We start from the raw sequence: 14,576 nt of genomic DNA on the forward strand, positions 1-14,576 counted from the left end.
CTGGATCCGGGTCCCCGAAGAGCCCTCCTGGCCCCTGCCCGCGCTCCAGCTGATGTCACACAATCTGTTTGATCTCATGGCCAGTTGCTGGGGGAGCACCAGACTCTGTCACCCTGTGATCCAGGTGGGAGATGACATCAATGGGTGGTCAGCCCAAGGGGGGATGCAGTTGGGGTGCCCTGAGGGTGAGGAGTGGGGATGATGAGGAGCAACGATGACATCGCTTTGCTACATCAGCTGCTTGTCCCAACGTGTGGCTTGGGAATCCAACGTGTTCCTCGGTCCCTGTGTCCTACTACAATTCTGACCCTGCCTCATAAGGTGTGGACTAAATGATCCCCAAAGATCACTTCCAATCCCTCCTGCACATCACCCTCCTTCTGCAGGACAGGCCCCATGCTTTGCAAGGACAGGACTGGGGATGTTGAGATGAGTCGCCATGGACTCAACAGTTCTGGGTGCAGGCATCCAGCCTGTCCCTCGGTCCCTGTGTCCTCCTACAATTCTGACCTTGCCTCATAGGGTTTGGACTAGATGATCCCCAAAGGTTGCTTCTACCCCCTCTTGCACATCACCCTCCTTCAGCAGGACAGGCTCCAGCCTTTGCAAGGACAGGGCTGGGGACATTGTGGTGACCCTCCATGAACTCAAACTCACCAGCTCTGCCAGCTGTAGACTTCCTCCTAAAACAACGACCTGAAAAACATCCTTAGGGCTACTCATCGATTCCTTTCTCATGTTGGCTTGGTTTTTTTTATGGTGGAAAGCTGGTGGATCTGCTGACTAGCTGCTGGGGTGGTTCATAAGTCAGGTTTAATTGTGGCTGGCCCTGGGTCCAGTTTGCACTTCCGCGGTGCCTATTGTCCAAGGACAGCAAAGTGCTTTCCAAGCATTAAATCTCCTGGCGAGCTGCAAGGCAGGTAAGGATACACCGGGATTATTGCATGCGTCACTGAAACACGGCCAGCTCCGGCTGGGAACACATCAGCTATTTACCAGCGAGGGGCAAAGCCATGCAGCATTTTAGGGCCGGGCGGGAAATAGAATCTGGTATTGAACTGGAACTTCTTAACGGTGAAATAAATTACTGGGGGCCCACCGGTGGTCAGGACGCTGAGTTAATGGCTGGAAAGGGCAGGGATGCGGCCGGTGCTACGGGTAAAGGCTTGTGGGATCCGTCCCGCTGGTGTGAATCTGGACACAGAGGACTTTCCGTGGGTGTGGGGTGGGGAGGGGGTCACGGGTGGGCTGGGGAAGGTGGTAGGGGTGGGTCAGGGCTGGTGGGGTGGGGAGAGAAACAATGCAGGGGGGCTGTGGCGTGGGGAGGGGGGAAAGACACATGGGGAGTAAATCCCTAGGTGGGGAGGGGGCCATGAGTGGGCCAGAGAAGGGGCTGTAGGTGGGCCAGAAGTGATGGAAAAGGGGGAGAACAATGTGTGGGAGGGTCTGTGGCGTGGGGAGGGGGCCATGGGTGGGCCGGGGATGATAGAGGAGAGGGAAGCAATGTGTTGCAGTGGGGTCCATGATGTTGGAATGGAGCCACAGGTGGGCCAGTGGTGATGGAATGGGGGGGGGGGGGGGAGAAGGAGGGTGAAGGGGGGAACAACCGGAGTGAGGGGGAATGAAAGCCTACGTGGGGCTGCTGATAAACACCTTCAGTGGGGTCAGTTTGCAAATATCCCTCCTCCCTCCCAACCACCCTCCATCCTCATGTGGTCCCGTTGCACCGAGCCAAGGCGAGACTGCAGGGCTGTGGGGGGGTCGGCAGCAGCTCATTCCTTCCACCCCCCTCCCCCCCGCTCCGATTCCCCCCTTCGCGGGCAGGTCGCGGCAGGAGTTGGGGGGGGCCGGGGAGGAGCCGGGCTGGGGCCGGCAGCCGCCCTTCCTCCGCCCCAAACTTTTCGCAGCCAACTTTTGGATTCCGGTTTGGATTTTGTTGGAGGATATTTATTTTGGGGGGGGTGTTTTTGGTGTTGTTTTGGGTTTTTTTTTTTTTGGGGGGGGGGGGAGTGTGTGTGATTTTTTTTTTTCCCTCGTTGCCTTCTCCTCGGGAGGGAGGAGGCGGGCAGCTGGAAGAAGAGGGGAAGGGGAGGAGAGGTTGTGGGGGGGGAAGGTTGAACGCTCCGCAAACCCAACCCCCCCGAGCCTGCGTGTCCGGCGGAGCCGCGGGATGAGCCGGGGGCGGCGATGAGCGCGGCGGGGCCGGCGGCGGCGGGACTGGGACCGGGAGCAGGAGCGGCGGCAGCGGCGGGGCCGTTCTCCCGCAAACAGCGGCTGATGGCCGCGCTGGCAAGCGGAGAACCGGCGGTAACAACCGGCCCCGGGGCTCCTCAACCTTCAGCGGTACCTTCAGCCCCCCTTTGCTGTTTCATCTGCGGCGGCGGCATCAGCCGAGGCAAAGAGCTAAAGCTTCAAGTTCGACCCCCCCGCGACCACCGACCCTTTTTCCCTTTTCTCCAGCACCAAGAACCGGCTCCCGGTGCCCGAGCCGTTTCGGCGGAGGGTTGCGCCTTGGTCTGCGCCGTCTGCCGCTGTTTTTTGGGGGAGCAGTGGGACTCCTTCGAGCGCAGCCGCACGCCGGTAGAGAAGCGCATGTACTGGCTTAAACGGCCCCACCAGTGCGAAGCGGCGGCTGCGGCGGGCGCGGGGGGAGCCGGCTTGCGGCGCGGGGTCACCGGTTGGGACCCCGCTGCGCCACCGCGCCGCCCAGCCGGTCAGGAGGAGGAGGAGGAGGAAGAGGAGGAGGAAGGGCCAACAGCCGGTTCTGACCTTTCCGAGCTCTCCGACACCGAGCCCCTCTCGGAAGCCGGGGTGCAGACCCCCTCCTCGGGAGCTGCGGGGAAGCGGGGGCCGCTTTGCTGCTCCTCGGAGGAGAGCGAGATTAACATCACCAGCGAGGAGGAGGAAGAGGAGGAGGAGGAAGGCAGCGAGAGGCCCTCTTGGGCATCGGGCACCGTCTGCTACATCTGCGGCAGCCCCTTGGCACCCAGCGCCCAGCACCAGGTCCACGTGCAGAAGCAGGAGAAGACCTCCCCAGCACCTTTCTTCCCGTTCCTCTGGCTTCACAGCCCCCCGCCAGGTGCTCAGCCCCTCTCACCCACAGGCAGCACCCTGGTGTGTCCCTGCTGCTTCGCCTCCCTCATGCAGCAGTGGCAAAGCTTTGAGCTGGCCAACGTGCCCGTCCTGCAGCGTCTCTACGTGGTGCCCCTCAATGCCAGTGCCATGCCTGCCAAAGGCCGGCGAGGGATGAAAGAGGACGGAGTGGGCATCCCCTCAGTGCCCGAGGCTTGCTACCTCTGCGGAGAGGAGTGTGGCAAAGAGGCGAGGCCGGTGGCAGCCAAAATCACCAACGGCAACGCGAAGAGCACCATGCACTTCCCCTTCCTCACCCTCCTGCCTTGCCCACCCAGTGCCAAGGGGTTGAACAAGCACTGGGAGGTCAGCAGCTGCCGCAAGTGCTTTGGGGTCTTGCAGGACTTGTGGGCCATGTACAGGGCCTGTCACAACGAGGAGCTCATCACCTCTGTGCAGAGCTTCCTAGGGAGGTACCACCAGGTCTTCTCTGCTGGTGACCCCAGCGTCTTGGCCGGCCACCAGGCCATCAAGCCTGGCCCCACCTCTGTCTGCTACATCTGTGGGGCCGAGCTGGGTGCTGGCAAAGAGTTCCAGCTCAACGTCAACCCTCCGGGGCGATTTGGAGAGAAGGAGCCCTTTTTCCCCTTCCTCACGGTCTACCCACCCGCCCCACGGGCCAGACCAGCCGATTCAACCGGGCTGGTGGCCACCTGCATCCTCTGCTACCATGACCTGCTCGGACAGTGGCTGCAACACGAAGGCAGGAACTCCCACCACCCCAGCAGCGCCTGGTCCCGGCAGTACAAAGTGGAGACCTTCGTCTGTTTCTTCTGCCGGCAGGAGAAGAAGCGATGCCTTGGATTAAAAGCAGTTCAAGTGGCCAGGCTCCCCGTCTTCCTCTACACCCTCCGCATGGCCAACAGCTTGCTGGTGGATGATGGGAAGCAGCTGACCATCGGTGCTTGTGCTGAGTGCGGTGCTGTGGTCCTGGCTGGCAAGAGCATGACCCCACCAGAGCTGCTGGCAGCGGCACCCCAGGCTCTCCTCCCCAAGGTAAGGTGGTTGACCTGGATCCTGTCCCTCCCCTACTGGCATTTCTCAGCTCTGGCATCGAGGACGAGGTGGAGCGGTGACATTGATGGATGCTTTCCTTTCGGGTCTGGTCTCTGGGGGTGAACGCTAATGGATGGGGTGCCTTTAGCAATGAACTTTTGGAGCTGTCAAGCTGCAAAGGAGCAGATAAAAATCCTTCCAAGAGATGGGGAGAGCCAAGACCTGTCCTGTTCCAGCAGCGTGTGTCTGTGTTGTTGGCTCCTGCTCACTCACAGCCTGTGTGAGGGAGGTGGGGGCCAGCATGGAGGAAATCCTGACCCCATCCTGCTTGCCATCAAGGGTGATCCAAGGTGTCAGAGGGCAGGGAGGGCTGGCTGGCCTGTCCTTCACAGCAGCATCCTCGGGAAGCTCCAAGGAGTGCATGGCCTCCACTGTAGGAAACTTCCCAAGTTCTCTCCTGTTTTATAAGGTGCCTTAACCAAAGGGTTTCCTCTTGGGGAAACCCCACAAGGTGGGGAGGCTGATGTGTGGGCTCAGGGTTGGATCTTCCCAGCTTTTCCTATTCTCGTTATTCTGCATTAAGGGACCCCCAGCAGCATCCCCTTGTGCCCCTGAACCACTGCAGCATTGCTCTGAAGGGTGTCATGGGTGTCATCACCCAGGTGCTGCCAGTGTCCTGGGTTGCTTTTTTCTGCACCTCCCTTTGAGGGTTACTCAGGGCGCTTTGGGGAGCATCACATCGACAGCAGTGCTGAAGAGCGAAGTTTTCCTAGTCCCAAGCTTCTTGTGGGATGGGGAAATAACTGCTTTTATCCCCAAACTTCCAGCTTGCAGGAGCATGCTGGAGAGCTGCTGCTTTCTGTCTCCAAACCAGGCCCCAGGCTGGGCTCTGTAAAATGCCAGCATCGTAAATCCCCACGTTGGTTTTCAAAGCCTTTCGGCTCCATTTGTAGCCAGAACCCTGCGGCTTTCCAAAGTGCTGGCATTTTCCTCAGCAGTGTGAACCAGCCCTTCCAAGACTGCACTCTTTTTCTCCCCAGTCGCTCTCCCTTGGCTGGGGACAGATAGAATTTTCCACTTAGCCAAGCTGGCTCCAGAGTTGGGGGGGGTGCGAGTGGGGAGGGATGCTGCTTGGAAAGCCACCAGGCAAGAGTTGCATGTACCAAAAAGGTTGGTATGGAGAGCACCAGGGTGGCACAAGAGGTTGGGTGGGAAGCAGCAATGGGAATCCTGCAGAACTCATGACTTTTAGGTGTTTTTCCCCAAGCTCCATCACCCAAACTAGATGTCCCTGACACCACTGCAGATCATTTTGTGGATGCTCAGGCTCATCCTCATGGGACTCTGCTTCCAGCCAACACAACTTGCTGTGTGCAGAGTGTCTGATGTGCTGGAGACTCTCTGGGTGTTGGAAGAAGGCTGCACGAGTTGTGATGTCCATGTGGTTGTGGCCACGCTGCTTCTCTGTCTGACCCCTGGTCTGGTGGCAAGTACAAGGTGGTAGAACCCTTGCTGGTGGTTGTGACTTGGGAGTCAGGTGAGCATCACCCAGGGAGTGATGCTCCAGGAGAGCTTAGGTGGGCACAGCTGGTGATGGGGGTGACATCCACATGTCCCCAGCTGGTGTTTCACACCTCTGTCCTGTCATGGGGACATTATGGACAGCAATTCTGTCCCAGCTCAAGTGCAGTGTTGGGTGCTCAGGAGTGCTTCTCATGGGGTTCTTCAGCGACCTCCCCAGAACATTTCTCAGGCATGTCAGTCCTCATTCTTGCTGGCCCCAGCCCCAAACTCCAGTTGGGCTCCTGCCTGCAGCCCTGTCTCCAACCCGAGCAGCTCTGAAAAGCTTTTGTGTGGGGTTATGAAAGGCGGAGGGGGAGGCGGCGAGGAGGATGCAGAGGGTGTCCTGGGGAAGGGATGCTATTCAGTTCCTCCCCCTTGTTCCTGGGTTTGCTAATGAGCAAATTAAGGGGCTGCTACAACAGGCACGGTGGCAGGAGGCAAGGCTGATCTGTCTGAGGAGGACAGCCGTTCCAGGGATTGTTTTGCTCTGCTGTGTCCTGGTGATGATTCTCTGGCTGTCCAGAAAGTCCTTTTGGTTTTCCCTCCCCATCTACACACTTCCCATCAGGATGAGACCTCAGAGATGTCAAGGCTATTTAAAACAGGGCTTAATGCTTGGGTTGGGTGCTTGGCTAATTTAACTGTACCCTTGCTCAGCCACACTTGTTGTCAAAGTCACCTCAGATGAGCCTTTCACTCTTGTGTGACGCCCAGGTCCATGTTCAGATGGAACCAGGCAGGAGCAAATAAGCCTGAGGGCTTAAAAACATCTCCCCATTCCTCCTTGCAGCCCTGCAACTTCATTTTTTGAATGGACATGCTCAGGATTGACCCTTCAACCCTGCACACCAAGCTGGTGCTTTGCAACTGTCCTGCCTCCAAGGTGGTTGACCTTGCTGAATGTTTGAGGCACTGGGTAAATGCACCAAGTGCCACCAGACACCCCCATGTCACTCTCTCATAATAAAAGCAGGATGGATGAGGATGAGGTTTTGGAGGTGGTAATGAAGGAACACCTGAGGCTTGTTAGGAGGCTGGAGGCTTTGGTATTTTGTGTGGGGTGATGTCTCTGCTGCTGGTTTCATGGTGATACCCTGTGGAGGTGTGGTGGTGCCTGTGATCCTACCTGTTGCAGGAGGATCTCTCGGAGGTAAGTTCTGTCTGGCAGAAGGGCTGCTACAGAAACTCCACTGTTGTTGGCTTGGGTGAAGTGGGTTTGGGTTCTCCTACCAAGAAAAAGTAGCAGTGCTGAGCTTCAGTAAGGTTATCATGATGGGGGATGTCCTTTGGCTTGTTATCCTTGGTCCCCTCCAAGGTGTGCAGATGTGTGCTGAGACAATGCATCCTCTTTCCAGCTGTGCACCTTGCAAGGACAACCTGTGCAGATCTGTGCATCCATTCATGCCGGGCTTCTGAGTTTGGGGGCGGGGGGGGGAAGAGGGGACGGTGCTGCTGCCACCAGGTATGATGTGTCATTCTCCTGATCCAGAGAAACTACTTGTGCATCCCACCACCAAGCCTGCACTGCTGGCCGGGAGGAGATGGCTCCCTGGGGTGCTGCAGGACAGGTGGCTTCTGACAGTGGAGCAGGTCTTGAGGCTGATTGCCTTGAGTGGTCCATAAAACACCCAGACTTGGCTGATGTCCAGAGGTGACACTGACCCATGTCCCTGGCCATGCTCCCTGAAGCCCCATGCTGAGCCTCCCCACCCTCTTGACAGTACTTCCAGGTCAAAAGCTGCTTGTACTGGACCTGGCTGAGCTTTTCTGTGCTTACCTTGAGCCTTTCTTTTTTCCAGCACTGAGGAAAGCTTCTCCAGCCTTTCCAGCTCCTCCTGTCTTTGCCTTTCACTGCTCTTGCTGCAGCTACTTTGTTGCTTTGATCTATTTAATTATTTTTTTTTCCCCTCTATGCAACTTTCTGCAAATACCTTCAGGTTTCTGGGAAGCTCTCAGATCCCATCATAACTGCATGCAACATTTGTGGCTGGTGTCATCCTGCTCCTCGGGAGCACCTGGAGCTTGCTGCTGTGTCTCCAGCTCTGTCCTCAGGCCAGTTTCTGAGCATTGTCTGGTGTTTTCCATGCTGGTTTTGGCTCTTGAGAAAGGTTGATTTGGGGGAAACCATCAAAGAGTTCTGGTGTTCTCAGCTAAACTTTGTCTCACTGATGCTGAGCGACAGCTGAAACTCCTGGATGCTGTGAAAGTAAACCCAGGAGGTGGAGGTCGATGCTTGAGCCTGTTCCTGCGTTGCACTGAGCAAAACTCATGGATATTTGAGTGTATCACAGGATGGGAAGTGAGAAACCCGTGCAGAAGGCTCCCAGGTCGTGGACAGTCAGGCAGGAGCTTTGCCTTGTTTGCATCTTTCATTCATTTTGAAGCAAAGCAAGAATCTTCCGGTGACTGGTTTTGGGTGGTTGCACTTTCTCTGCCAAGCTGATGGGTCCTTTGCACATCCCCTGCCCAGGCTTCATGTGTGGGCTCCAGAGGGGTGGCACAGGCTGCGTAGAGCTTATTCATGTCCCTTAAACCTAAAGGAAGGGCAGAGCTGGGTTCCCTCATCTCCGCTTTTTGGCTTGTGGCTCGGGGCTGGCTTTGGTGGTTCTGTGCTTGTGCCAATTTTTGCCATCACCAATTCTAGCGGAGCAAAATGAGGCCAAGGTATTTTAAAGCCAACTTTTTGGGGATAACCCTGTTTTGGTTGCAGGATGTGCCAGTGTGAAGCTGTTTTCAGCCAGGCTCAAGCTGCTTTTCAGCAAAAGCAGCTTCCTCCACAGCCCTTTGCTGCAGCTCATGCCAACCAGGTCTGGCAATTTTTTGGGTGAGCTCTCAATCCCAGCACGGAGGTGGCAATATAATCATGATATGACTTCATGTCTCGGGGCATGGCCTCCCATGGGATTGTGTTCCCAGCTGGCAAACAAAGAAACAACACGAGGAAAATGTGCTGCTGTTTTTTTCCTGCCGATGAGGTCAGGGCGGGTTTGGTATGTACCCAGACAGGCTGGAAACCTGCACCCCTTCATCCCTCCTCATCCTCACCTGTCAGAATCGTGGGCTGCTGACTTGTCCCACTGGGGTCCCCAGCAAGGGGTGCATGTCCTTCAATGTATTAAGGCGGGAGGGGGGGGGGAATAGCAAAGGAGCCTTTAGCTTGAGCCAGGCTGACCTTGCTGTACCAGCTGTCAAAAATACCAGGGCTCCCGCGCCGCTGCCAGCCACCGTGTCCTCCAGCCCTTGTGCTGACTCCACAGCTCACCAGCTGGCTGCTATATATTTATTTCCAGCACACCACCCTCTCTGCCCCCTCCTCCCCCCACCTCACCCCATGCCTTCTCTCTGCCTTGCCCAAAAGCAGCAGCAGAGCACTGGCAGCTTGAGCGCTGCCCCTGTTCTGCAGGCACCTGCCAAGAACACTGCCCTGAAATGCATCCTGCCCACAAATCCCAGCCTGCACCTCCCCAGAATGTCCTCCCCCGGGGTGAGAGACTGGCTCTGCTCTGGTCCCCTGCAGTGAGAATGCTTTCGCAACTGCTGGAGCATCTTGGAGCAGCCTCCCTGTCTGTGCTTTGGGCGAAGCTGTGGCCAAGCTGGGAGATGGGATGGAGGCATGGCTGGCTCTGGCCCTAGCAGCTGGACAGATGTTTCGTCCAGACGCTTGGCCTTTCTCAGCCATCCGGGAAGTGTGGTCACAGAGGGCAGCCCAGGATGCTCTTTGGCTGCTTCCCAGTGAGGAGGAACCTCCCTGCAGTAGCAGCTGGGGTGCTTGATTTGGCTGCTATACTGGTAATGGCAGAAGCTGCATCTTCACTGTCCTGTACCCCCCAAATGCTCCAGTTTGGACGTGTGCCAACAACTCTGCTGTCATCCTTGGCGGCTTGAGCTGGGCCCAAGGAGATGTCTTCATGTCCTGAGGAGGTTTTGAGGCCCCATGAGGTTTTGGGAACAGATGGTTTGCCAGGAGCCTGTTTGCACCTTGCCGAGTGCAATGGGTGCCTCCTGTACCCTGGACCTTTTCTGATGCTGGTTTTGGGTGGAGGAGCTCTACGTTCCCCACCAGCATCTTTGGCATGTGTTGCTCAGAGCAGGGTGCTCCTGAGGTTCCCTAGGATGGGCCATCAGCCAAACAGCTCCAGCTGGTCCTTACAGCATCTGGCTGGATGTTGCCCTTCTTCCCTGCAGCAAAAGCTCTGTGCTGCATGCTGGCATCCTAGGGTTGAAGGGATGGCATGGAAATACCACTTTTCTGTATCACAGAGGGGAAGATCATTCCTCTCCCCAGGGACTGCCAGGGCTTTGGGGGGACCTTGCAGGAGAGTGGTGGGGCAGGAGCACTCTGGTGGGGGGTAGAGTAGGAATTGGAGCAGGATCCACTGGAGCTTGGCTGAGGGTGGCAGGCTCCCGGCCATGCCGGGCTCTCCTCCACTGCGAGCAGCTGGCAACAGGAGACCTTCCAGCGGCACAATCCTCCCGGGCCCCAGCCCAGGGCTCTGACAGCTCCAGGTCCCCCCATTGCCAAGGCAGCGGCGCCTCGAGCGTGCCTTGGCTCCCTGCAGAGCCAGCATCTCGTGTTGGCAGGTGCCAGCATGGCTTTCGGGGCTGTGATGCTGCTCTTCACTTGCACCCCTGCTTGCAAAAGGCATTGCTCCCGGCCGTCCCAATTCCCTTCCCTGTGCTGTGCAGATGATGCTGGAGCCCCAGTGCCAACCTGGGCCGCCACAGGCAGGTTGCGGTTTGCTCCTACTGCTGGGTGAGCAGCTGCTCCAGTGTGGTGCTGGCAGCCTTGCTGGCCTCTTCCCGATGCACAGAAGCCTTGCCATGGCGTGGCTGGGTAAACAGCCTCCTGCAGCTGGCCTGGCCTTGTTGTGGTTTTTTCCCCCCTGGGTCTTTAGAAGCAGAGCAGGGATGAAAGGGACAGCTCCAGGAGGGAGTTTTGGCTGGGCTGGGAGGAGGAATAGGAGATTACCTGAGTGCACTTTGCAATCTGCCATAAATGTGATGCTGCTTCTCCCTCTTTATTTTCCTTATTTTCCACATTAGGGCAAGTGCTGCCAGGCTTTAGTAGCTCTCAGGAGGCTGAAGTCATCTGTTTACTCATGGAGCTGGTGTGCTTGGGGCAGCAGCTGCCCTGCTGTTCCTCCTGCAGCCCGCTGGCCCATGGTGAGGTGGTTGTGCCAAGCATGCCATCACCCATGCTGGCGGCACATGCAGAAGGGGGCAGGGGGGGTGTTGGTGCTGTGTGCTGCAGGGTGTCAGAGCTTCCCTCTAGCTGGAAAACACCCCATTTTGGTGCCTGTGTACATGGATGGGCCATTCCCAGTTGCAGCAAGGGCTTGCCAGGGGATTTACTGGGATTTATTCAAGCCCTTGCACACAAACTCAGGAAATCACCGTCTGGCCCCAGTGCTGCCTCTTCCCACTGGCTTCTGGCAGGGCTGGCCATGGCATCACCCATGCCAGTATCCAGGGAGCTGAGTGCTGCCCTGGCTGGCAGAGGTGCTGGGTCTTGGGGCTGGATTTGCCCAAGAGTGTGAGGGAAGAGTCCTGAGCCCCACCATGAGGGATGTGCAGGGGGCAGGTGGGCTCTCTGGGAGAACCAGTTTCCCCTCACCATGCTCTCTCCCAGCTCCTCCTAAAAAAAGGCTGAGACCCAACCAGGAGGCAGGTGAAGGTCCTCTGGGGACATGGCTGGTGGCCCTGCAGGCAGGAGCATGTCCACTTTTCCCTGGGGTCAGGTAGCTGCCTGCTGTGGCCAGAGGGCAGAAACATGGTGGTGGTTTCCAGACAGGAAGGATGCTGCGACCAGCTCAGCACAGAGCCAGGACTGTGACCCTCCTTGAGGCTATGTGCTGGCACCTGGTGTGTCCCTGAAGCCTGCTGCTGTTGGGGCTGGGGACTTCCACAGAGGGGGCATCATGCCCCTTTCAGCCCCAGCTAGGGCTGGGTGCCTGCCCCTTCAGGACCTACCACACCCCATGGCACAGCCTGGGCCCCACCGCAGTCCTGTGCACGGTGGTTTCCCCACTGACCCTCCAAAGTGGTTTTGTTCATCCCTCGCTGTCTTTGCCTCCTTTGGAGCATCAGCCAATGGCTCTGGAGGGCCACCAGCAGCCACCTCGGTCCCCAGGGGAGCCAGACACAGGGACACTGCAGTCGCTGGCAGGGACCTTGGAGCTGGGAATGTTTTGGTGACAGCCAAGGCGTCAGCTTGGCGGTTTGCAGCCGCGGCAGGACGGACAGACACAGGGAGGGAGGGAGGGATGGACAGACAGACAGCTGCGTCTGGGGCCATGTGCAGGGTGTGGAGCGAGCAGCAAATTGCCACCATCACCTCCCATCTGCTTCCAGCACGTTTCTGGAAGTGGGCTGAGTTCAGGCGGCCGTGGAGCTTTTCATCGAGCCGTGATCAAGTGCTGGTGATTTCGGTTACTACCCTGGCCAGGAATAAATACATAAATATATATATGTGTGTGTGTATGTGTGTGTGTGTGTGTGTGCCTCCCACCCTCCCTCCTTGTCTTCACTGCTAAAACAGCTGCATTTGCTTCTCTCCCTCTCTCCCGCCTCGCAGCAAGCAGCATGAGTTTATCCCAAAGTGAAAACATGGCGAGGACAAGGCCCTTCAGTTTTCCTGGGAGGTAACCGTGCCAAGGTCAACCCAGCACAGGGATGGAGCCCAGGCTGGCTGCTGCCACCCTGGCTTCTGGGTACGGGTGGGCACCCCGGGGCGGGGGGGGGGGAGGGGGTTGGTGTGCTCTGTCTGTCCCCAGTGCTGAGGGTTCTCCAAGGAGCTGGGGGGAAGCCACTTCTGCCTGCAGACAGAGTCCAGATGCCCTGGCTGCGGCAGCTCTGGAGGGGAAGATGGATTTGCTCCTGCCGTCTTCTGTTTTCAAGCCAGAACATCTGCACAGTAACTGGGAAATCTGGGCTTTCTCCTGCCTCTCAGCCAGGTCCTGTCAGTCCTTTCCTCTTCCAAAAAGGGCTTGGGTGGGTGGGTTTCCCCCTCACCACCCCCCTTTCATTCTGTAACCTGCTCCCTGCTGTGTATGCTGTTGGGGCTGTACCTGGATTTTACTGGCTTTTGGGGGACCCCCATCTCAGATGGGAGGAGGTTTTCCTGGGGGCTGTCTTCAGGGCGTGTGACTGGTGGCACAGTGATGCACTAGGGTCACACAAACTGCTAAATCAGTTATTCCAGATGGCTTTCCTTTGCTGATCCCCCTCACTCCTCGTGCTCCTGGGCTTGATCCTGCATCCTGAAAGCCTGGGCACTGCTTGCAGCATGCTAAGGAGGCTGGAAAAGACCTCTAAGATCATCAGGCCAAATACTCTCAACCCAACACCAGTATTCTCACTGAACCATGTCACAAAGTGGTTGTGGGACCCAGTGCTTGGTACCCTATAATCCCTTTGCTGCCTGTGGCTCCTTCCCAAGAGTGAAGTATGCAGGGCAGTGGCAGGGTGGAGGCCACCCTGGCCCAAACTCTTCCCCTGCCTCCCCATTATTTTTAGTGGCTTGGCAAGCTCAGCCCTGGGCTGGCCAGGACAGTTCTTGGCTTGGCAGAGCCCCTCATGACTAAGGCTTCTTCTGCAGCCCATCCACTGGCTCAGGCTCCTGACAGGGCTGTGCTTAGGTGCTGGGCACTTCATCCTCTTTGCTGCTGCTTCCACAATGCTGTGCCCTGGGGATGTGTCATTTGCAGCCCTGAAGGAGAAGCAGATTCTGCTGTGTCCATGTCCTTCCTCCCATGCATGGGCAACCTTTGCTCTCAGCAACCCTTCTGCACCTCAGCTGCTGGAATTCTGATGAGCCCTAAACACTTTGCCTCCTTTATTGTACCTCTTTGTCCCTTTGCTGTGTTTCTTCCCCAGCTTGCTGCCCTATTTCTGGCCACACTGGCTCTGTGCCTGCTGCCCTCTGCTCAGAGTGGAAGGAAGGGTTCCAGGGGACAGAGGGCAAAGCCTGCTATCAGTGGATGTTTGGCTCTGGCTTGCAGAAAAGACCATCTGATCAGCAGGCATTTGGGACCATGGATATCATGGGTGCCATCTCCCTTGTGGGTGCAGAGCTGATGGCTGGGTGGCACCCAGGGCAGGCTGGGATCTTGTAGCACCCAAAGAGACATCTGAGAAGGGTGATGCTGCTCCTCTTTGGGCGCATTGGGGACCCTTAGCCAAGTGGTTCTGCCTTCCCTTGGGTTTGCTGCTCTCAGAGGAAGTGGGACCCCTTGGGACAAAGTGATTTTGGGAGGGCTTAGTGGGTAGGATGACTGGGAACTGGGCACCCCATGGCACTTGGAAGTGATGTGCTCCTACTGTCCCCATCCTGGGGCCAGCCAAGCTTTGCAGCTGCTCTTTGTGGCCTCTGTGTCGCGGTCACCAACGCTGGGGCAGGCAGGGTCCTGCTGCCGGCAGCTGCTGCCCTTTGCCTTTTCATCCCCTTGGACCCGTGGGGGTGGATGGGGAGGGGATGAGGAATCCCACCCCAGCGTGGCCAGCGACGGGGAAGGCTCAGGACCTCTTGGGATCTCTCCCCACCACCCCAAGCCTGTCTTCCTCCCATTGAAACCCAGCACAGGGTTCTGTTTGGTGGGTGGCTGTAAAAATAGCACTTGGTTTGAGTTAGGAGGGTGGTGGGGAAGGACTGGGGGGGGGGGTGGTGGGGTGTGGGGGGGGGGAGGGTGGTGGGGAGGTCCGGTTTCTCCCTTTCCTGGAGGAATTAGGGAGGCCACATGCTGCCAGGAGTGTTTGGCTGGTAGAGGCAAGCGGAGGCTCCGAGGAGGCGAGCAGGCGTCCGCACAGATGGAAATTTGATCACCCACGGCTCAACAGATTGTTTGATTTATTTTAAAATCAAGCAGATGGCTGCAACAGGAGTTTGT

The 14,576-nt window shown here is 57.5% G+C and overlaps 1 protein-coding gene across 2 annotated transcripts in view; it reads left to right on the forward strand.

Moving 5' to 3' along the window:
• Positions 1-2,159: 2,159 nt before the first annotated feature.
• Positions 2,160-14,576, forward strand: part of GSE1 (Gse1 coiled-coil protein) — a 112,310-nt gene continuing 99,893 nt past the window's right edge. Inside the window, exon 1 of one of the 2 annotated variants that reach the window (XM_068150823.1) lies at positions 2,160-4,128. In XM_068150823.1, the coding sequence (XP_068006924.1) occupies positions 2,188-4,128 (1,941 nt within the window). In that variant the 5' untranslated portion in view covers positions 2,160-2,187. The remainder of the gene's footprint in view (positions 4,129-14,576) is intronic. The other variant, XM_068150824.1, reaches the window with a different exon arrangement.

The sequence above is a fragment of the Melanerpes formicivorus genome, unplaced genomic scaffold (assembly GCF_026170545.1).
Source record: "Melanerpes formicivorus ecotype bairdi unplaced genomic scaffold, bMelFor1.0.p_v2 SCAF_20, whole genome shotgun sequence".
Lineage (NCBI taxonomy): Eukaryota > Metazoa > Chordata > Aves > Piciformes > Picidae > Melanerpes > Melanerpes formicivorus.